Below are 24,022 nucleotides of genomic sequence, written 5' to 3'. Positions count from 1 at the left end.
TCCTTATTACCCAGATTATCTGGGTCTGTGGATTATAACTTGGTTATCCTGTACTTTATGGCTAATGTCCACTTATAAGTGAGTACACACCATACATGTCTTTCTGAATCTGTGTTACCTCACCCTGAATGATATTTTCAAGTTCCATCCATTTGACTGCAAAATTCATGATGCCTTTGTTTTTAATAGCTAAACAGTATTCTACTGTGTAGATGCACCACATTTTCTTTACCCATTCTTTAGTTGAGGTACATCTAGATTGGTTCTAGTTCTTGGCTATTACAAATAAAGCTGTTATGAACATAGTTGAGTACGTGTTCCTGTGGTATAGTAGGGCATCTTTTGGGCATATGCTCAGGAATTGTATTGAGGTAAGACTATTCACAGTTTTCTGAGAAACCACCAAATTGAATCCAGAGTGTTTTGTACAAGTTTGCACTCCCACCAGCAATGGAGGAGTATTCTCCTTGCTCCACATCCTCGACAGCATGTCCTGTGACTCGATTGTTTTATCTTAGCCACTCTAGCAGGTGAAAGATGCTAAAGTTTTTTTTTTTTTTTTTAATTATAGCTGTTTTTTTTTTTTTGTTTTTTTTTTTAAGAGACTCAATAGTGTGAGATACTGTCTTGACACACAAAAATCCATCCACCTCGGCTGGCCAATCACCATTTAAAAGAAGCTGAATCTCAGAGCAGGGAGTGGCCAAATATTATTTTGACTAATACAGATAAATAGTTTCTTAACCATTTAATGGAGTTAGAAGCATCATGCACCAGGGTGCCAGGATGGTTCAGTGGGTAAAGGGTGCCAAACTACCTAAGTTCAATCTTCAGAACCCACATAAAAGTAGAAGGAGAGACTTGCTTCTATGATGGTGTCCTCTGACCACCACACACACACCGGGGAATACATGTATTTTTATAATACACAAACATCATCATCATCATAATGAAACAAAAGTTTAAAAATCATCCCATGTTAATTTCTCAAAGTTAAGGTAGTCTTTATCTATAATTGTTGAAGCAGCATCAAAATGAGAGGATTTGGCATTCATCTTACATAATGTACAGTCCTGATTCAAATTATGTCAGTTGTCCTAATGAGGGTTTCTTTTGGCCCTTGCCATCCACTCTGACCTCTTTGTGTTTCATTCCAAATTCTTTTCTTCTTTCTCTATCTAACAAATTTTTAGTCTTTGTCCTCTATGACCTTGACATTTTAAAATTAGTTATTTATAGGATTTCTCTCAATCAGATCTGTCTGTTGCTTCCCCCTTAGATCCAGGTTTTGGGGGTTTCAAGTCCCCTAGAAGTGATGTGTTAATATCAGCCCATGGATGAAGCAGACTTGTTCCAATATTGGTAAGTTGTCATTCATCACATAGTTGAGATCAGGAATTCTTTAGGACAATTTAGATGACACTGGGTATGACTTTTTCAATTATGAAAGTTTTAACTATAAGTGTGTGTGTGCGTGTGTGTGCACGTGCGCGTGCGTGTGCGTGTGTGCGTGTGTGTGGGTCAGAGGCAGATGCTGGGTGTTGTAATGGTGTCATCCTCAGTTGCTTTTTTATCTTTTCTTTTGAGACAAGATTTCTTGGATCTCATCTTTTCAGTTAGTCTGACTGAACAAGGAGTCCTGGGAGTCTCCTGTTTCCGTCTTCCTCCATGCTGACTTTTTATATGGGAGCTGAGGATTGAAATCCAGGTCCTCATGCTTGCCCAAGAACTACTTTCCTGACTGGTCCATCTATCTCCCCAGCATCCTCCACAGACAAGTCTTTCTTTAGGTCTTTTCCTGGGGTAAACCCCAGAGCTGTAATTAATAGTCAAAGGTTGGGCATACTTTTAGCACTAACAGAGAAGTTGAGGAAGGCCTGTCTTCAAAAGCCTTGTGGGCTTTATCCTCTGTCACCTCCTGTCTACTCATGCATACCCAATTAATTGATTTTGTCAGTTTCGGAAGTTTGTGTCTTAGGCTTCAGGCAAGATAAAATGAGACACTGTGTTCAGTGCCTGCTAGGTGCCAATACAGTGCCTGCTAGGTGTCACTTGGCCCATGCTTTTGCTCACGGGTGACTTTGCTGTTTTAATTTGGCTTTCTGGGTAGCACATTTAGCGGGACTCTGAGTCAGCAGGATAGGATGGACAGACAGCATCTGAAAGCGAGCTGTGTGGGAAACGCCAAGGGTTTTATAGGGAAGCAAAGAGGGCCAGAGAGGCAGCACCTCCCAGTGGCCTGCTTCAACATCCATCCCCTTAGGCTTTAGTCCCAGCACAAGTCTGTGCTCTGAACCCTGCAGTCTGACTTAGGCTGTCTAAATGCAGAGGCAGTTGTCATTTGATGGGTTCATCTTCCTATGCTACATAGACATCTGCCCTTTGGTGATAATACACAGTTTCCTGAGATCCCTGAGTGTGTATTTGTTGGGTGTGGGCCTGGGGTTTTAAACTAAGTCAATAAGAACTTGAAAACACTTGGCCTTTGCTTGGCATATAGTAGACACTCATTTAAGGCAAGCCTTTTTCTTTTCTGCCTCTGATCTCGCCTCTGTCTCTTCTCTGGCTTACTGACACAACAAATGATCAAATCCCGTTCTACTCAGTATTCAGCATCTATTGTGTTGAAGGTGGGCATGTTACATGCCCTCTGAATTTCACTTTTCTCCTATATAAAACATTATTTGGGCTTGGAAGGTAACTCGGTGGTAAAGCAATTGCCACACAAGTGTGCGGACATGAGTTCAGATCACCACTACCTACTTAGTGTACCTGTAATCCCAGTCCTCCTACAGAGATGGAAGACAGACACAAGAAAGCTGCCAGATGCCTGTGGGCAAGCTAACCTGGTATATACAACAGGGAACAATAACAGACCATGTTTCAATGACAGTGGAAAGTGGGGGTTAACATACGGGTCTTTCCTCCAACCTCCACATGCATACCATGGATGCACACACCTGCATTTGCACATTAGAACTTGCATGTGTGCACATAAACACAAACTGAAAAAAAAAATGATTGAGGGTGGACTCATTGGACACATTGCTCTCTAATAATTCAGAATGTTGCTCTGTTAGATTTAGCATGGTTGGTCATCCCTGTACACTCACAGTTGAGATATTTGGAAAAATAGAGGAACAAGTCTGGAAGAGAGAGATAACCATAGTCTAAAGCAGCCATGGCTGATGGAAGGTCTTCAAAGGGGGGCCTCTACCCTGAGCCTCCAAAGTCTTGTTTCCTGGAACACTGTTACATAGAAACGTCAGTGTGACCGAGTGCCTAGAACCTAAGCCTTTACCAGGCTTCACTACTTACTGGTCCCCAGGTATACCTACTGTGGTGAGAAATGCTGAATCTTTTCAGACCTCATGATATAAATTTATAGAAAATCACACACACAAAAAGAAAAAAGAAAATCACATGAGACCTCCAGGAAGAAGAGTATATATTCACCACCTCAAAGAGATCAACTCAAAGACAAATATGTAACCATGCATAGTTTGAGAAAAGGACCAGGAACACCAACATTGAAAATAAAAACCATTTGGAACTTCTCAATAGTCATAACAAAGCCCCTGATGATCCTGCCACCATTTTATATCTTGGAGCTACTGGAGAAGAAGCCTTTGCTCAGGCCACTGCGGAGCTGGGCTCACTGCTGACCCCATGGTCCCTCTGTCCTGATGGATGCTCCTCAGTTACCCTAGGGAGAACCACAGCAGCTGCCTTTCATCTCTTGCTTGTATTTTAGGGACTTTGTCATTGGGTAGTTCCCACGGTAAAATATCTCCACCATCTTTGGCATCCTGTTTGATGCAAATCTGCTTAGCGGTAGAAGAAAACAGACACAGGGCATCTGCTGACTGACAGCTAAAAGCAGAGCTTACATCCTCCCAATCCTCCTTCACTTTGTGCTTCTTGAAACTCTGACTCCATCTGTCTTCTAGGTGTCACTTGAAGTCCTGAGGTCATTAGAGACCTCCAGTAAGACCAGGCTGTGAGGCTCATCCATCCTTCCAAAGATATTTCGAATAATTACATTTTCTTAAGCACTCAAGAGTGAAGGAGAATAGCTTCTTGGGAATGGCATGTCTGCTTTGGAAATGTTCAGCTGAACCCCAGCTTTGCTTTATAATCCTTGGAGCTAAGGGGCTTAAGGCAAGATGTCTTTTCCACTGCCCAGAAAGGACAAATTCCCAAAACTTCCTGTTTAATGGACTAAGACCATGGTAACTCCTGAGAAAACAAACACCTGTATGTGATGCAGCTGGCCTGGGCTATCTTACTCCATTGCTTGACATCCAGGCTGTGCTGGCAGCAGAATACTAGAGACAGTAGGGTTCTGTTGAAGAGAGTAGAAATTCAGAAAGGAAGGATCCTCTCTCTTGGCTAACCCCCTAACACTACTGACGCTTGATGTCCTGTTAATTTAGCTCTTCTCTGTTCTCAACTTTGATAAATCCTCTACTCAGCTCATAGTAGCTTCATATAGCTGCCTGCCTGACTGGGCCAAGATAGCTCTAGAAGCAACTGGCTGGTTTGAATGAGAAATGTCCTTCATAGGCACGTATATTTTAACACTTTGTTGCTGGCTCTGTTTGGGGAATGTCCTAGTTTGTTTTGGTTGTTATGCTTACCCCACGATGAAAAGCAACTTGGGAACAAAAAAAAAAAAAAAAAAAAAAAAAAAAAAAAAAAAAAAAAAAAAAAAGTTTATTTGGTTTACATGCTAGGTCACAATCCATTGTCCAGGGAAGCCAGAGCAGTAACTCAAGGTAGGAGCTTTAAGCAGAGACCATGCAAAAACGCTGCTTACTGGTTTGCTCCCGTGACTTGCTCAGCTAGCTTTCTTATACAGGCCAGGCCTGCCTGCCTAGAGATGACACCACCCACAGTGGGCTATCCCTACTACACCCATTAGAAATTAAGAAAATGCCTCACAGACACAGCCATAGACCAATCTGATCTAGGCAAGTCTTCAGTTCAGGCTCCTTCCCAGGTGACTCTCGGGTTGTGTCAGTTTGGCAGCTAATGTTAACAATGACAGGGAGACTCTGGAATCCCTGGTTGACTTCCTGTTCTCTCTTCCTGCTTTCTGCATGCAGATGAAAATGTAACCAGCCCGCATTCTGCTCCTGTTGCCATCTAGCCTGCTCTGTCCTCATTCCTGTCCTACCACGTTGGACTGTAGCTCTCTGGAACTGTCTTTGTCAAAACAAAGGTTTTCTTCTTTAAGTTGCTTTTGACTATTATGTTTTATTACAGCAATGAAAAATAGTTAATGCAGCAAGCAATGATGGTCTTAAGTTCTGGGCACCTAAGGGGAGTATCAAGACAAGGGAGTTGGCACAGGAGCCTTATTGTCCAAAAGTGTCATCATTTCAATGACAGTGAAGACTGTTGGGGCAAACCTGATAAGATATGGGAAACCAGACAGCAAAACAGTAGAGGAAACAGTATTATGTCCCTTGTCATTCAGGCTCATTTGCTATCAGCAGAGTTCCAAGGTTGCAGTGTCACAGGGACAAACTTACCACTAAGGAAAATTCTTCAAAGCAGATTGCCTAAGAGGATCAATATTTAATTTCTAACAAGTAATTTTCAAAGAAATTCTGGATTTGGCGATGGTATGATATTTCGCCTGTGACTGCCACAGACCTTTGCTTCGGTCAGTCACTAAGCACAGCTGATTATACTTAAAGGCACTTCATCCCATGGTAGTGAACAGAAGCCATAGTGTAGCTCTTGTCTAGAGGATACATGAGAACATCTGAACACAGTGTCACGGCCCACTGGCATCTAGTGGGTAGAGATCAGGGATCCTGCTAAATATTTTATAATTCAGAACAGTCCCATACAGAATTGTTCAGCCCAAATGTCCACAGTACCAATGTAGAAACCTCCGTGTCAATCGGCCTTGGCTCTTTGGTGATCAAACTTGACTCACATACGATCCTTCTCTTTCCAGCCTCCCTCCTAACGTGTTTGTTCAGGACATACCCATTCACATCTGTCACTCGAGATGACATTGTTGGAATTCCCCAGCTCGGCATCCTGCCACAAATACCTTTCCAGCTTTGCCCCCTGGTTCCACTCCTGTCTCAAAACTGCTCTTTGTACCTGAGTCACTCTCCAAAGGACATGTTCATCAGAATCATTCTCAGGGGCAGGGAGGGTGGATGTTGCTGAGCTGAGAGGCAGAACTTCCATCTCTCTGTGATATGGAGGGCATTGCTCTAGGTATGAGACTTTGACAGCATCAGGTCACACCAGCTTGCCTGTGATCTGGTCCCCAGGAGGACTTTGCTCTTCATCTTTCCTCACATCTGATTTCTGCTTTCGCACCCAAACTATCACTGAAGCCAGAGGGAGAAAAGGGCCTCCCACTGCCTTCTCTTCGCACTGAATGCTTCTCTTTGGCCACTTTTTTTTTCTTCTTTCAGAAACAATTACCCAAACTACCCAAATCAGGTCTTTTGTTGTTGTTGTTGTTGTTTGTTGTTGTTGTTGTTGTTTTTCGAGACAGGGTTTCTCTGTGTAGCCCTGGCTGTCCTGGAACTCACTCTGTAGACCAGGCTGGCCTCGAACTCAGAAATCCACCTGCCTCTGCCTCCCAAGTGCTGGGATTAAAGGCATGCGCCACCACTGCCTGACACAAATCAGGTCTTATCAGTGAGCAGCCAAAGAGAACTTACTTAGTAACTGTAGCTATTCATACAAAAGTGTGGTCAGGATTAAGGGACAATGACATGGGTGGAGAAGCACCCTGGAGTGACTGTCAGAGGTCCTGGCCACCCCAAGGGCCAGGACCAACATAAAGAGGTGATAACCAGCATCAAAAGATTATCTGACAGGAGCTGTCCAGATGTTCCTGTAGGCTGAGCTGGGAAAACAGACAGCCAAGGAGTGGTCGCAGCTATCTGGAGCAGACCCTTGGGGCTCTGAGCAGGGAGGAAGGACATAGGATCTAAGAGGACAAAGAGAGGGTCTAGCTAGGCCTGTGAAACTCCATTGGACTGAAGGCACATCAAAATTGACCTAAGGGATCTAGAAGGGCTTCGTTGGCTAAGAGTATTGCTGCTCTTCCAGAGGACCTGGGTTCAATTCCCAGCACCTACATGGACAGATCATAACTGATTGAAACTCCAGTTCCAGGAAAAAAATCTAATACCTTCTCTGGACTCCATGGGGACTAAGAACAGACATACAAATAGGCAAAACACCCATACACATGAAATAAGCATATATATATATATATTAATATATATTAATTGACCCTGATCCACAGCAGGGCCAGGGCCTGTGTGACATGGTGGGCTGTTAATAAGTATTGTGAAGGTGACTTCAGGCTCTGGCATGCATGTCTGGCAGTTATTTCCTAGATATTTTATGGAATTTACTCATGTAGACTATTAAGACTGTACACAAAACCATAGGAAAACACAATCAGGAGGCAGGCCACTCCATTTCCCAACGGACTGTCATTTTCTCATGCACATATGGTTTTGTCCCTCAGAACAAAGTACACCAAGGAGGGATTTGTGGTGGTTTGAATAAAAATGGCCCCCATAGACTCATAGGGAGTGGCACTTTTTAAGGTGTTGCCTTGCTAAAAGAAGTGTGCCTGGTGGGTAGGGGAGAGGAGGGCTTTGAGATTCAGAAGCTCAAGCCAGCCCTGTTGAGGGTTGGTCTGGTGATGCTACATATTCAAATGCTAAATACTAGCTTTCAAGATTTGGTTGCTCTCCCTCCACAAACAGATCCTCAGGTACAAATGGTATTGGTTAAATAAAAATGGCTACACCCAATTACTGGGAAGAATAGAAATAGGTAGAGTTTGAATTACCATGCTGGGGGTCACAGTTAGGAACCAGGAGGAGGAGAGAGAGGAGGAGGAAGGAAGAGGAAAGCATAAGGAAGATGGAGAGAACAGAAGGTCTCTATTACATATGATGGGCCAGGAGCACGTGCCTGAGCAAAACCTGAGGACCGGCTGAGGAAGCAGCAATAGCCCAGGAGGACACAAACAGCAAGTGCCTAGGGAGCACAACTGGGGAAGTAGCCGCTCTAGCACTAGAAAAGTAAACTAGGGGTAAATTCTTCCAGTAATTCATTTCAAAGCTAAATAAATAAATCATAGTGTAAGTGTCATTTATTCGAAAGCCAGGGATAAAAATAATATATTAATTTGCATAGCCCCCCCCCCCTTTCTGCTGCCTGCAGATCCAGATGTAGAACTCTCAGCTACCTCTCTAGTACCATGTCTGCCTGAATGCCAGCATGCTTCCCATCATGACAATACCAGACTAAACCTCTGAACTGTAAGCCGGTACAATTAAACATTTCCTTGTATAAGAGTTGCTCTGGTCATAGTGTCTTTTCGCAGCAATAAAACTCTAAGATAGAAGCTGGTACCAGGTGTTGGGTGTTGCTGTTATAGGCTGGACCATGCTTTTGTTTGGAGAAATATGAACTTTGGGATTTTGGGTTAGAAAAGCAGTCTGAGCACTTTAAGAGGGGCTTAATGGGTCATTCTAGTAGGGACATGGGAGACAGTGGTGCTGAGGGTGATTTGAACTGGGGATGGGGAGGTGGTTTTAGAGAAGACAAATTTTAGTGTGTGATCTAAAGATCATTCGTATGCTATTTTGGGAAAGAATATGGCTGCCTTTTGCTCTTGTCCAAAAAAAAATTCCATAGGCTAAACTGAAGAGTTTTGGATTAATTACATTGGCAGAGGATGTCTCACAACAGCCTGTCCTGTGGTTATTAGTGTTCTCTCTTATGCAGATCTATAATGAGAAGAAGCAAGCTATGCAAGGAAAAATACAGAATGTACATTTGAGAAGAACACCAGGAATTGGAATGGAGCTAAGTCCTAAATTTAAGGAGATAAACAGATGTTTATCAGGAGATAACAGATGTTTAGAGCTAGGCATGGATGGTGCACACCTTTAATTCCAGCACTTCAGAGGTAGGGGCAGGAGCAGGACAGAGAAGGGGCAAGGGCAGGACAGGGAAGGACAGGGGAGGGGTAGAGGCAGGCTCAGGGGCAGAGGCAGTGGCAGTGGCAGACAGATCTCTGAGTCTGAGGCCAGCCTAGTCTACAGAGTGAGTTCCAGTAGAGCTAAGCTTTGGCAGCAAAGGAAACCATCCAATACAGAAAGCTATTAAAATATATATTATATTTGAATGAGGGGGCCAAGTTCCAGCCCCCAAAGCAGCAAAATTTGGCAGCTTCAGCCATGTGATTCTGGTTTTAGAGTCAAAGATACAAGAAAAGTGTTATGGAATTTCCCTCCATGACTAAGAAAACCTACTGAGGCCAGATGTGTAGCAGGGGTGTCCCAGTATGTAGGCCTAGAGAGGTCATTGTGTGAAGCTATGAAGGTGAAGCCTGGATTGTCTTAGAGACCGCAAAATGTTGGAGATGCCAGAGCCATGGGATACTTGCCAAGGAAAGCTGCTAACCGGGAGTGGAACAAGCCTAAGAGAAAGAAGTGTGTTACAGTCCACAAGGCTGAAAGGAGTTGGGTATCTGAAGAGCCCTTTGACATCAATCGACTAAGATAGTCAGGAATGAGCAGTGTGCCATGCCTGCCTTCTATGATCAGGACTCTGGTTCACTATGCCAACCTCTGGGCCTTGGCTGTACATTATTGAGTGAGAAGGGAGACATTTTTCTTCAATTATGAATTAGACTATGCTTTTAAAGATATGACCTGGACTCACCTAGAAATGGCTACCTCCAAAGGACTCAGGAGTGTATGTGCATGCATGTGTGTTTGTGCATGTGTGTCTCTGTGTGTGTATGTGTGTGTGTGTGTGTACAGGGTGGTGGTCTGGGTAGGCTGACTGGTTGGGATCAGATGTAGCCTGAAGACTTAGGATGATGAGTCCTGGTGAAGGAACCAGACGGATGGGCACAGCTTTGCTTAAAGCTATTTGATTACCAGAGATCTTTCAAACCACAGTCGATTCTAGAAACGATAAACGCTAACTTCTGAACACTGAGCAGAGTAGCATGGAGGAGCCACCTCATTATCTGGAAGAGCTTGTCGTGGTCCATCACAGGAACTCTGGGCCTTGCAGGGACTTCATGATAGCTTTTCATACTTCTAGAAATAGGACAGGCCTTCAGTACATTTGCTTCTTGTTTGTAGTCTCTGCTTGAGGCCCCTCCCCATCCTGGTGGACATGCGGTGCTCCAGTCTTGTATTTAAATCCCACACCAGGTTTTAAACAGTATGAAAATACTGTTCAATCTCAGGCAAGCCACAGAAATGCCTATATCCCTCATCTGTAAATTCCAGCCTGTACCTTGAGTTTCTTCACAACATAGCATGCATGAGGTCTTCTTGTACGTATGAAGTAGTATTTAACAAGGTCCAGCCAGTCAAGAAAATAAATGACCACAGCATGTAGTGATGTAAGAACTCTTTCCTTACTTACATCTTTCCAACAAATCAGAGACACCTCACTGTTAGCATTCTCTCTAAACTCCATCCCCACAGTTATGCGGCAACAGCCAGGTATGTTCCTCTGACAGTTACCTGGCAACAGCCAGATAGGGCTGGCCCACTATAAAAGGGGCTGCTTACCCCCTCCTCTCTCTCTTGCTCTCTTGATCTTCTGTTCTCATACCTCTTGCTTCTCTCTTGCCCTCTTGGGTTTTTCCCTTCCCCACTCTCTCCACATGGTCATGGCCGGCCTCTACTTTTCTTCTCTCTCTCTCTCTCTGCCTCTACTACCCTCTTAACATCCCTCCCTATGCCCTGAATAAACTCTATTCTATACTATACCATTGTGTGGCTGGTTCCTCAGGGGGAAGTGATGCCTCAGCAGGGGCCCGCTGACACATTTCCCCCATACCTTACCATACACCCATAGAACATATTCTCATTCTCTTTATCTTTTTATAAAAACATCACTCACCCCTCCCCACCCCCTATGGTCTTCGTGCCACAGCATAAGGCTCCTTAAGCTTTTCTCACTCAAGGCACCTTTCCACCTGAGATATTTATACAGGACCCTGGAGATACTGGTATATAAAATGGACACACAAACCAGACATGTACTTAATCCCATCAGCGTAAATACAGAGTACAAGAGAATGCTTGGGACTAACTATCTCAGAAGTCATTGGGAATTGTCTTAATTCCAAGACAGAATTTATTTAATTTTTTTAAAAAATGGATTTCAAGTCAACAACACAAATAGCAAGTTTTTATAATCAAATATTATACCACAATACAACTCAAAGATATACATGCTTGATACATGCTGAGGAATGGCACTTGGAAACTACTAAAAGCTTTTGTTCTTTGTAATTAAAGCATTATGTTTCCTTAGGATCAGAAAGCCTCACGTGTATAGCATATGGGCAGTTATAACAAAATGCTTTATATATATAGTAGTTTCTATGTGAGCCAAGGTGCTTGAAGTGTCACTCTTGGTGTTGCCTGGTGTGGGGACATGCCCAGTGCAAAGTGTTCTAGCTGTGTGTTCAGAGCCAAGACTGTGACATTGGGAGAGGCAGCATGGGTAGGTCCTGCCAGGAACACCTAGGATTCATTACTTTTTGATTGCTCTGCAGTTGGAGGCTTTGGTGTTGGGCACTTTAGTAACCCCCATATTTAGTCATATGACTTACGTGGAGGCTCAGTGCACAGTCAAAGAAGCTGTGATATATGATAGGGTGTGAATTGAGTCAAATTGTGCAAACTGGCAGTTGTTTCCATTCTTGAACAACAGTGGGGGGGGGGGGCAGAGGGGAAGCTGGGCAGTTTCCATCAGAGAGGAGCTGAGTACGGGGAACCATAGTACAGCAGACTGGGCCTGGACAGATGAGCTCAAAAGTAAAAGTGGGGCTCAGATGCTACAGAGAGGCAAGGAACACCTCCTTAGAGCCTGAAGATTAGGGGTGTGGGCTATTGTTACTCAGTTGAGGCCCACTGAGACAAAGAGGTGTGTGAGGGGGGGGAGGATAATGAGCCCTTAGTTAAAACAGAAGGAGAGTGTAGGAACTTCCTAACACAGGACTGATAATGTTAACAGTAAATGGCCAATACTAGTAAGATTTGTTACTCCAGAAAGAACGTTATTTGGTGAAGCCTAAGCAGATCTATGCTATCCCTGTCTTGTACCAAATTCAGGAATTAGTTATGAAGCTTCTCTGAAATGTAGAAAGATTCCACTAGTGCTCGTGGAGACAAACAGCCTAGGTGGGGCAATTTTATGAGCTATTCTTCCAAACAGGAAGAGGAAGTGGGAATCTTGTTATCTCCTCTCAGTGAAAAGGAAGAGTCAGAGAAGAATGGATCGGAAATACCCAGCCTGTTTTTTCCAGCCCTAGTCGCAGGATGTGATGGGGTAGGTGTGCAGAGGAGTAGGAGAGCCGCCTAGTCCTTGGGTTTGTTTCCCCTCTTCCCCTGGATTAGAGAGTTAAGACTCTGGGTTGGAGCTGTCTGGTGTGGAGCCTTTTGCCATTTTGTGGAGGAACCACCCAGAGACCAAATCACTGGAAGGCCCAAGTTAGAGTTCCCTCAGTATGTAGGGGATCAGGAGAACCAAGGACCTGCCACAGTGAGGGAGTAAGTGACCTTACCACCCACAGAGGGCACAAAGCAGAGCAGGTGGAAAGTGTGTCAGAAGGACGAAGGACAAAAGTGAGTCCCAGCAATATTGGGAAACAAGCCAAGCCTTGTTGTTGGCCCTTGGAGCCCCTCTGTTTCCTTCAATTTGTGTCAGGGAAGCACAGGAAGCTGAAGCACCATGTCCAGAGCTTGGCCTATGATCTGTAGGAAACATTGCAATCACAGGGAGTATGGGTAATTTCCTCCTGGAAGTGCTGACTCAAGAAGCACGCCATCTGACTGTGCATGCCTCCTTCCTTGTCTCTGACACACCACACTCCAGCAGGACCATGCTGGCCGGCTGCTCTGCACACAGGTAGCGTAGCTCTGCCACAGGCACTACTTGCCTTTATGTCTCTCCCCTCAGCTTGTAGAAGGTCTTCACCATGGAGGGTGGGGCTAGAGCCCTGCTTTGGGAACTTAGGGAGGTTGGATGTGAATCTGAACTTTGCCAGTCACCAGGCAAAGCGTGGGGTGAGGCTGTGCTTGGCTGCTCCCCTCCTAGCCGTGCATCCTGCATTGTCTTTCTACCCATTTGGAACATTAGGACTTACAGACTCCAACTCACAAGTTAGGATGGGCAAGTGAGACTCGCACAGCACAGGGGCCTTCCTCCCTAGAACAGAAACCAGGTGACCACATGCTGAACACATTCCTTAACCAGTCTGTGTCTTGGGACTTTTATCTATCAGCAGAGCTGGTTTGGGTGGGTGGTATAGTGACATTTGAAAGAGGGGGGTCCTGTGGAGTGCTTAGATATCAGGGGACATGGTAGGAACTCAAAATATCTTGACATGACTAGTATTATAAATTATGTATTATTATTATGAATCATAACCTGAAGGAGTAAGTACACTTGGCATGGGTATGTATGTTCCTGCCTCTAAAGGAGTCTCTAGAATGTGTGTGGGACACCACCATCAACTCTCATCATCTTTATCTCCTGCACTCTGTGAGACAGACTCTCTCCCTTATGATCCGTGATTCCCAAGACCCAGCAGGAAAGTGATTAACACTCACTGTATTTGCTGAGCTAAGCAGAAGGGTGTTTCGTGCTTCCCAAGGGCTGTGGGATTTGAGAAGTGCATCTTTCCTATGTAAGAAGAGCTGCACAAGACACACCCCCACAGGAAAGTGACACCTGTCCCACTGTCTCCATGCATTTGCTATCACAGGACACCCACCTCTCCTAGAGGTCACCTGGTGCTTTTCAGGAAGTTTCCTGAGCATGTTAGCAGGGGGCCCTGAAGTGCCCAGTGAAGGTTCACTCAGCAAAACCTGGAGGTGCCTTTGCTCTTTCTGCTGCTCTCCCTTTGTACCCAGGGAAGGCGCGTGCCCTGCCTCACCTCCCAGGTTCTCACACAGCTGCCAAGGAGTGTCTGTCTGGGAGACAGCTCTGAAAGACAGACCCTAGATGTACTGTCTTTGCTCTCTCCTTTTTAGGCCAGGGGATGGTTCACAACCACAACATAAGAACGGTGACATCTATATCTTATATCTGATGTAGTAGATCTGACATAAAACCGAGGAGTCTCTTGGCTTTTAGGTGCTGTGAATGGCTAGGGCTAAGACTTCACTGTGGAGTCAGTCTGGTTTGTGTCCTCTTTTTCTAGGGTAGACTCAGGATCTGAGGCAGTTGACCATATAAGGCACATAATAGTTCCCTATCATCATTACAGGTGTAGACTTGTGTATAAGATCCGTCAGCAGCCTGCTGAATTCAATGCCCCTAATCCCTAATTGGTGACAGGATCGAACTGGACAGGGTTTGTATGTATGCACTCCTAGAAAGTCAGCAACAGAGACAGCAGAGTCATAAAAATCTTGGGGACCTTCCCATCAGGTCAGATTTCAGATAAGTTCCAGGCACATAGGGGTCCTGCCAGGAGCTCCTGCCTGCTCTGGGGTGGGATTTGCAGCTTCTATTCTAGCCTCCTGGCACCAGTAACTTTTTCTTCCATATTATAGTCCATCTAAAGAAAATATAGGGTGGCTAAAAGTTGGCCAGAGGCTATCAGGAAGAACTTAACTTCAACATTTTCCCATTTTAGCACCAGAAACCATCCCTTAAGTTTCCATGTGGTACAGGGTGGAGGTGGCCTACATTTATACCAGAAACAAGGAGAACAAGACCAGTGGCCAAATCTTCTGGGAATCCTGGAGTAAAGGCACTACAGGCCATCAGGACAAGTTAATAGGAGGCTGAACCAAAATGCACATAGAGGAGACTAAAAGACCTGCAGCAGGTGCCAAGACCATGCTTCAGTGATGTCATAGCTCTTTACTGTGTGTCTCTCTGTGTGTGTGTGTGTGTGTGTGTGTGTGTGTGTGTGTCTGGTCTCTCTCTGGTCCTTTGCCAGTTAGCTGGCTATTGGTTATCCCCAGTGCTCCCCACTCTAATTCCTAAGGAATCCTGCCAGGCTGTTTGGTCTGTGACACAGTCACATGACTCAAAACATGAATGTTCCAGAGCCAGTACGCTGGAGCTCTAAGCTGCAGAGTCTGTAGAGAGACAGTGGGTTCCTTTAGAAAGCCAGAGTTGGCACAGACAGCCTGGCTTCCTTGCCTGTGAGAGTTATCAATCAGACATTGTGACAGATCTGCCTGAAGTCTGGCAGGCATTGTGTTGGCTTGTGTCTGCTGGCCAGCCACTCTGAGCCATGCCTCTTTTCTCACCACACCACATTCACAGTGTCCTATCTGTCATATTCTAATGTGCAGGTGTCAGTGACCAGTTCTTACTAAGCAGCCAGCACTGTTCAGTTACTGGCTCAGAACTATTTCATTATTTTAACTTAAAATGATTTTTGCTGATATGCAAAGTAATACTCCTTTGGCGTGCAAAAAATCAGAACTTCACAGCAAACAATATAAAAAGAGAAAGTGATCCCGGAAGCCTACAGAGTTCATAAATTCAACAGATTCACGATGCCTTCTGATGGTCTTAGCATTGTTCATAATGTACACATTATGTACATAACACAGACAAATTCATCAGAACAAAGTTGTGTGGCTGGCTTTTTTTTTTTTTTAATGTTTTTTTCAAGAAAGGGTTTCTCTGTGTAGCCCTGGCTGTCCTGGAACTCACTCTGTAGACCAGGCTGGCCTCGAACTCAGAAATCCACCTGCCTCTGCCTCCCAAGTGCTGGGATTAAAGGCATGCGCCACCACGGCCCAGCTTGGCTTGGTTTTTTATATCCTCATACATTCTCAAATTCTCTAGTACTAGCTGTGGGGAAACCCTGTTAGTTAAGGTCGAAGTCTACCATGACCAGATAGCGTCTCTGAGCCCAGCATAAAATGGAGGACGCTCTTTACCAGCAGAGCTTTCCCTTCTCTGACCTTGTCTGGGGAGCCAGTACCCCTACACCCTCTACCTGGGGAAGGTCGAGTAGCCTTTGGCAGACCTACGGGCTCGACTTCCTCTTTTCCCCTTCTTCCCCTTCCCCATCCACCCCTACGAACCCACCCAGCAAGTACCTGAGTGAGATTCCTGGAATGCCTTCCATGCAAACGAGGTGTTCACAGAACTTTAAAAACTCTAATCAATCATTTTCTTTTACTCTGAAATTTCCTTCTCACTCTCCAAGGTCCATATATACCCCTGGTTCACCCATCCTGATATGCTCATCCTGAACAAAGTTAGGCACACAGCTGGAGGTCGTCTAAGAGAGCTTTCTCATTGAGGATCACCAGAGAAGGCCTCCGCCTAAAAGAAGTGTACCCTATGGCACCCCAAAATGTTCGCCACAGTTAAGTAAAAATCTCCAGTTTTTCAAAGGAACATTAGTGATTAACTCTGTTGATTGAGGCAGTGCGCCACCGTTAGACGCTAGGATTCTTTCCTTTAGGGCAACTGTGTGTAGCCTTGTTAGGGCATCTTTGACACTCCCGTGCATTGCTAAACAGATTGTCAGGCCAAAGTGTATGGTCAGTTTCCACTTCTGTCCATATTGTTGACCAAGATAGGGCTGACACAGCATCTGCACTTAGGTGTACATGCTCACCCACCCCAACCACGTACTTACAATTTAAAATTAAGTCTTAGAAAAAAAAAAGCAAAGCTGATCACAAAGATTATGGGTAAGAGTCATCTGGAGATAGAGGAGCCTGGGGCTTTGATAGCTGTAGAGTCATCCATCGTAGCAGCGGGTTCTGTTTTCTTGTGTTGTTGGTTTTGGTTCTTGTGTCTGGGTCTGGCCTCTAGGTGCTGCGATTATAGGCATGTACCACCAGCACGCCAGGGTTCAGGAAGCTCCTTCCCTGGGTTTTCTGTTATCTGCAGCACAAATGCACCTGCTGCACCACTCACTGTAGAGCCCCCGGGGGACACACAGTATCTCCGAGCTTCAGCTCCCTCCAAGGAGGGGTCGGGTCATTACCAGGAGCTGACAGGGTGGCTGTGATAGCTAAGGGTGCACAGGACAGTGGCTGTGCAGCTGAACTGCCGAGCAGCCCCCCTGTGGACTTCTACTCTCTTGATCTCTAAGCCACACCTCACACTCACTAAGTCAACAAGTCTAGTGTCTCAGGGACTTTTAAAGATGGTGGCAGGATCTCAGGTTTTGGCAGCAGTGTGGCTGGTGAAAGGCTGGGGTGCAGGTGAGGATGAAGAAAGTGGGTTGGTGGTGTGCCACAGTGCCCCCCACCCTCAAAGGGTGAGGTTGGTACTGAGTCTCTGCAGGATTTTCTGAGAACCTCTGGAAAATCTGGCTGCAAAAGAGGCATCAGGAAGCTACTGGGCAGATGACTTTGCCCAGCTTGCTGGAGGTTGACTGCTTACAGTTCCACCTTTTCCAAACCAGGGAACTGGCTTTTGAGAAGGCTGATTACATGACACGCTTTATATTGGCAGTTAGGGAGGGGAAGCCTAAATCTCTGTTTTCAAGAACTGGGCAAGTCCAGGCAAGAACAGGCCTCAGAAGCTGCCCGGCTACCTGGCCTGAGGCAAGGACAATGGGTCAGCAGCAGTTTCCAGACTTCCTCAGTTACTTCCTCTGCCTACAATTACCAGACCTCCCCAGCAAGTTTCCAGCCCACACACCCAGGTACTGGAATGTCAGTAGAGATGGACCCAACAGATTAACAGAGGTCACCTACCCAGGAATTCCCTAAAGTGCTTTAAATCAGGCCTGCAAGTTCACTTGGTTGTCTCTCTATCTTGGTAATGGGAGACCCCAGCATGCTGGACTTCTGCAGAATAAAACACTCTTTACATTTGTATACTATTTGAGTCCAGAGTGTCATTCTTCTGAGAATCATGGACCCTTACACTTTGAAACAGAAACTGGAGTACCTACCATCTGCTGTCTCAGACACGAGGCTACTTTTCTCGTTTTTTAAAGAATATTTGATCAGAGAGCACATCTTTTCTGCATCAAACTCCACCCCACATGCCAAATCCTATTTATGTTGAAGGGCTAAAGGGCTAAAGGCAAAACTCCACAGCCTTTGGAAGCAGTGTAATAAATTCTCCTCGGACCTGTATTCTCTACAGTTGCTTTCAGAACTGCCATCTTGGATACGGGGCAGCTTATAAAACATTCCATGCATCTCTAGTGACCTTGTGAGATACATATGACAGCCTTCTGGGACAAAACTGAAGCTGGAGTTCAGGGAGGGAAGAGGAGTTGGGGGAAAGGAAAGAGAGAGAGAGAGAGAGAGAGAGAGAGAGAGAGAGAGAGAGAGAGAGAGACAGAGAGACAGAGAGACAACTAGACACCTTAGAAGGTCTTTTCTTTTTTGAATTAGGGCAAATAAAAAAGGAAGCATCTAAATCTGATGTTCCAACAACCCTTTCCAGTTTGATCTGGTCTTTTCTCCTTAAAAAAAAAAAAAGTGCCCCAGATCTGTGAGCTGTGGACACTCTGTTCTTCCCTTGGCTACTGGGCTTAAAAGACAGGTGAACTCTTTTTCCATCTACCCACACTTCATTTAGACATTTATTTTCTTTTTAAATTAATGTTTATTGATTCTTTCACCTCATACACCTGATCAGTTACACTCACTTACCAGTTCTTCCATGTCCAGCCCCCTGGCCTTGTGACTTTGCTTCCAACAAAATAAAAACCAACAAACAGAAACAAGTGCAGTTTGTATTGTCCATACACTTATTGGAGCACAGTTAAATTCCCAGTGGAAAACATTGAGTCCTTCTTCACCTGCATCTCTGCCAGAAGCCATCAACTGTGGAGATCTACATTTCAGCATCCTTACCACAAGTTTTGAAGAGTTCTCTTTGATGGCTTCCTTTTGGTTGGGGGAAGGGGGTTGCTGCAGAAGTCACCCATGTCCCTTTTTCTCAACTGTGCATCTGCCAAAGTGGCTTCCTTTACAGTCAGCTGGAACTCAGAACATGAGCTTCTTCATGGTTTCTGGTGACAGCACAGACCACAAACACGGCACACACCTGCAGTAAGATCATGGACCCAGTGAAAGCCCTCAGAGGCAGCCTCAGACCATGGACATCAACATGGCCTCAGGTGGCACTACAGACCACTCACATCAATATGGCCCCTAGTGGCAGCATGGCTCTTGGACAACAGCATGGCTTTAGGCTGCAGCACAGACAATGGACAGTTGAGTGGCCTTGGGAAGTTAACACTGGCAACTGACATCAACACGGACCTGGGCTGCTTGAGGATCACCGACCTAGACTTGGCTGGCCCTTGGTGGTGGCAGGGACCCAGACATCATCAGGGCTTCAGGTGGCAGTACAGGCTACTCACATCCTTATGCCTCCCCCCATCCCCTAGGGCAGCACAACCATCTAGATGGCTCCTTTTCTACATCAGGACCACTGATCCAGAGAGGGCCCCCAGCAGCATCATGGATCAAGCTGGTCATTCCAGGAGGCCCAGTCCTCATCTTGGCCTCCTGTACTCTCCCCCCATGAGCAAGCCTGAAGAGACCTTGGTTACCACAACAAGGTCAAGTGACGGGATCTAGGTGGAGTTACCCACCTTGGTTTCCCGGAACACAGCAGAACTGCCCCTGGGCTTGCCTTGAGGCATCTCCGGCCGTGACCTGGAATGGACTATGGATTATCCCACCCATCTGAAACCAGGAGGGGTTGTGGGTTGGGTCTTCCCCTTTAAATTGAGAGCCGAACATTAAAGCTTTGGGCCTTGATCAGAGAACTTTGTCTTGGCCTCATCTCTTCTCGCCCTCCAGCCCCTTTCATTCCCAGCCCCCCTTTCAGGTGAACCCAGTTGACTTGTGGCCGCGGGCGGCTACAGCCTCCGTCATTGCCCAAAGCCAGGGGTACCTCAAGGCCAGGTAGAACGTTTCAGAGGCAGAGTCCAAATAAGCTCCAGGCTGTTGCACCCCCACCCCCACCCCCACCCCAACCACACTGGGCGTTTCGCTGTCAGCCTCAGCCCTCTCTTACACTCATCACCGCCATCACATGTCTCATTGGCACCCACTAGCCCTGTGTGCCCTCAAGAGGCTGGAGGCTGGCCATTTGAAGGCGGATGCTCCTTTTCAAATTAATTTTTTTGTTGTTAAATTTTGTCCTTTTACCTTTCACTTGGGAATCCTAGTCCTGCAAAAAACAGAGCACATATCTGAAAGGCTTAAGCATTTTAAAATCTAGTGTAAAAGGGAAGAATACCCACATAATGCCTAGCCAAATTTTGCTTGTTGTAAGTAATGATCACTGTCAATAATAACGGTAGGATGAGAACTATGCGTTGTCCTCTGTAGATCACAAGGTAAATACAAATTTCAAGAATGCATAATGTATCTCTCAAACCTGGTGTGAACACCCCCAGGGCCACTTTTTAGACAGCTGGCTAGGCCAGCTCCATTTCATTTGGGGATTCCAGGAAGGGCTGAAGATCTGCCTGTCTTGACCAGCTTTCAGGTGACCAGGTGATGTTGCTGGCCCACGGCACCGCTTTGAGGACCACCGCCTCGCAATATGTTTAGTTACTACAAGGTTTCTCTCACCCAGTACAGCACTCTGGAATGGGCACAGTATGCCACGCACCTTCCTCTACTGTCTTCGCCTTAATGCTTTTAGAAACTGTTCTGTCCTGATTCCTCAGAGTGAAGGATCTTATGTGGCTGAAGGACCTGCGCAATGAGTGTGGACAGATCAAGCCCATACTACCTCCTGCACTGCAGTTCCTCAGCTCTTTCTTGAGCAAAGTGTGGAGCTATTTTCTAGATCTCTCTTCCCTTCTGGATACTCTAGAGAGGAAAACTACAAGCTACCATACATACGGTTTGAATGTGGGACGCACAAGTTGTCTCCCTGACTCCTTTGCCAATGACTCTGGTATAATCTGGCTTCACACTCTGACCTCCACCCACATTTTCTTGACATTAGCAGGAAACCTTTAAGGAGTGTTAATTGCCTTGACCTATGAAATGGTGAGAGGATATAGTCCAAGGCTAGCCCTTCTAGATCTCAACCATTTGCTAAGTATTTGTCAATTTTAAGTGTGCAAAACAGGTCAGGCTAGCAGATGTTCCCCTCTGCTTTAAAGGCCACTGTCATGCTCCTAGGAGGTTCTAGTCCTACTGCGTTGTCATGAGTACTTGTGTGTAGTCACTGGCCAGACCAGGGCTGTGCCTAACCATGCTCCAGTTTTCAATGGATTGCTTTCTCCAAGGCTCTCTTGCTCTTGGAAAGGGGAGGCAGACCCCGAGGGCAGAGGTTGCACAGCTGTTGAGGAGTGCCTGGCTGAGTACAGCCTTGCCTCCTTACCAGGTCCCAGTAATGTCTATTCTTATTTTAATAGCCATGAGGGCCAACTGATTTCTATATGCCAACATACAACAGAAACCACCTTCCCAACCCTTTTCTCTTCAGTGCTGGGCACCCTCCTAGGGTCGCTGAAGAAGGGAATTCCCCAAGGCTCTACAGAGGCTCTATCCAAACAGCAGGCCCCTTCTGGCCTCCCAAGAAACGTGGAGCTGGGAGGGTTTGCTGACTCTTCTCACAGAGAAGTCCCCCCTATCCTGCCTTCCCTGTTGCTTGTGCTTAGGACTAGATGGGAAAATGTAGCAAGTCTGGCCTTATGTCTACACAGCTGCCTCTGACCTGTGTCTTCTCTTCAGAACTGTCTCTCAGGTCCTCTTACTATCTGAAAGGGGAGGCAGGTTCTGCAGCATGGCAGGCAGGCCAAGAGAAGACCGGGTTTTGGGATTTCTCAGGCTAGTCTTCCTTGCTGCCACTGCAGACTCTTGAGAAACTACTCTGAGAAAGTAGTGCTAACAGCTACTCCCATGTCCATGCAAGCTTCTTGGTTTGCTTTCAGTGACTTTAACAGGTAGAGGCTAGAATCTGGGAATAGCATGGGTCATACAGTAAGACAGTCTTGTTCTGTAGTCACAGACAGGGATAGTGTTTCAAGACTGGGGGCCCCAAGAAAGTTAATACAGCTGGGGAGGTTAGGTGGCAACACAGCCCCACCCTTATTCAGTCCCCCGTGACACTGTGTTGTCCATTAGTGTGGCCCCTAGGTATGAGGAAAGAAAAGTAGCCATCTCTCATCCTGAGAGCCCCACTCCTGTGCTCAGCGGAACTGCAGAGAGAGCCCCAGCTCGTTCTGGGTTAGCATCTCTTTCATACACAGATCAAGTGTATACACAACACTGCTGAATGATGTTATCTACATACGCTATCAGTCCATGAGTTAGCTTTTCTTATCAGAGTGTTTGAATAAACTCACACACTAACTCAGATACTGCTATCTGTTAAATTTAAACAGACGGTGAGTTATCTAGGAATACTTTCTCTAAAGTCTGGGTCAATTAGACACGAGCAGCTATGCCAAGGATCTGAAGATTAAAGATAAAGTATCTACAACCACTATTAAGAGTGATGTAGGTTATAAAGAATACCCATTAAAGATATTTCAATAGCGTTACATGTGAGAATTTTATGATATAAAATCCTTCATGTGACTGTAACATTATTACGCAGTATCAGAAACTACAGAATTGATTTTTGACCACATTGCATTTGTTCCTTAAGTGGGGATAACTAAGCAAGGCAACTCAGATGACAGGAAAACCATGTAAAACACTGGCAGTGGCCCATGCACATTAGCTTCTAGTTCATAGCTCTTCGGCGTGTTTAAGAAGGAACGTCAAAGACAGCCACAGAGATTCCTTTCTGTGTTTAATACAAAGGTCCAGGGCACACTGCTCAAGGACACCAAGTTAGGAAGGAGTGAGTGCTCTGTGAAGGAGCACGAAGCACAGGCTCCAGCGGGCTGTTTTTGCCAGCTAACACTGCAACTGACTGGCACTTTTGAAGCAGCTGCTCTCGGACTAAGTGTTCTCGTCAAATGATGTTAATCTGTGACTGAGGACTAAGTCCGTAACTCAGGTGAAGTTCACAGAAGGACAGCTTTGGCACATGACAAACGACTAGCCAATGGGAGATGAGTAGCCACTGAGGTCCTGACAATGGTATCTGCCAGCAGTGCCTAGCTTCACGGGGGTGTGTGTGTGTGTGTGTGTGTGTGTGTGAGGGGTTGGCCTTAGCACACACCTCACTGCTGAAGGTTGTGGTAATAACTTTTTATAATGTAATCCACTCTGTGAAACAGAATTAATTAAAGAAAGAGTTTGAAAGTATGTTCTCTGATGCCTTTAAAATATATAGAGCATGTTTATTATTGAAAGTGAATCCACATAGATAATTTACCAAAATGAGATTTTCCTAGATCAGACCCTTGATAATACTTGTTAATTCATTAAAAAGAGAAGGCCCCACCACCAGCAGTAGCTGCTTATTTTAGCTACTTGTTTCTGCTGAGGGTTCTCTGCTTTTCTGCATGTTCCACGATCTTTTCTTCCACATAGAGGCCCTTCCGCTTCCGCACGGCATTCATGTACTTCCGGGCCTGGTTCTCAGAATCTGCCTTCTCTCCAAAGTGCAGGTATTCCTCCTCGGTGGTTGGCACCCAGAACGGGTCACTGGGAATGACCTTGTAAGAGAAGGTGACAGGATAGGCTAGGTGAGGTGGATGTTAAATTTTATCAGTCTTTGGCTAATGAAACAAGTCCAGAAATGAACATTTAACCTTCCTAGGAATGGTAATACACAAATATGAAGACTCACGGGAGTGGTGAGAAATGGTGCCCATTCAACAGACTTGGAACATCTGTCATTCTGAGTTCTCAGGGAAACACTTCACAAGCATGAAAGAAATGGCTTCATCTTTAATGAAAATGAGAAAGTTACCTGACTGATGTCCTCACTAACTTTGCCTTTTTCTCTAATAATGATCAACTCATGTGAACACGGTCTTCTTTATTGTTTTTTTTTTTTGATACCTCATGTAGCCCATTTTGGATCAGAAATCACTCAATAGTTGAATATGACTTCTGACCCTCCTGCCTGTACCTGCTGCGTGCTGTGA

General features: G+C 45.5%; 1 protein-coding gene across 2 annotated transcripts in view; it reads right to left on the bottom strand.

The window, feature by feature from the left end:
* Positions 1-23,244: 23,244 nt before the first annotated feature.
* The window catches only part of Efl1 (elongation factor like GTPase 1), a 116,850-nt gene continuing 116,072 nt past the window's right edge, over positions 23,245-24,022 (bottom strand). For both annotated transcript variants that reach the window (XM_034503308.2, XM_034503318.2), the window contains exon 20: positions 23,245-23,587. In XM_034503308.2, coding sequence (XP_034359199.1) covers positions 23,399-23,587 — 189 coding nt within the window. In that variant the 3' untranslated portion in view covers positions 23,245-23,398. The remainder of the gene's footprint in view (positions 23,588-24,022) is intronic.

This window comes from Arvicanthis niloticus, chromosome 1 (genome assembly GCF_011762505.2).
Source record: "Arvicanthis niloticus isolate mArvNil1 chromosome 1, mArvNil1.pat.X, whole genome shotgun sequence".
Classification (NCBI taxonomy): Eukaryota; Metazoa; Chordata; class Mammalia; order Rodentia; family Muridae; genus Arvicanthis; species Arvicanthis niloticus.
This window is presented reverse-complemented; position numbering and strand designations above follow the sequence as displayed.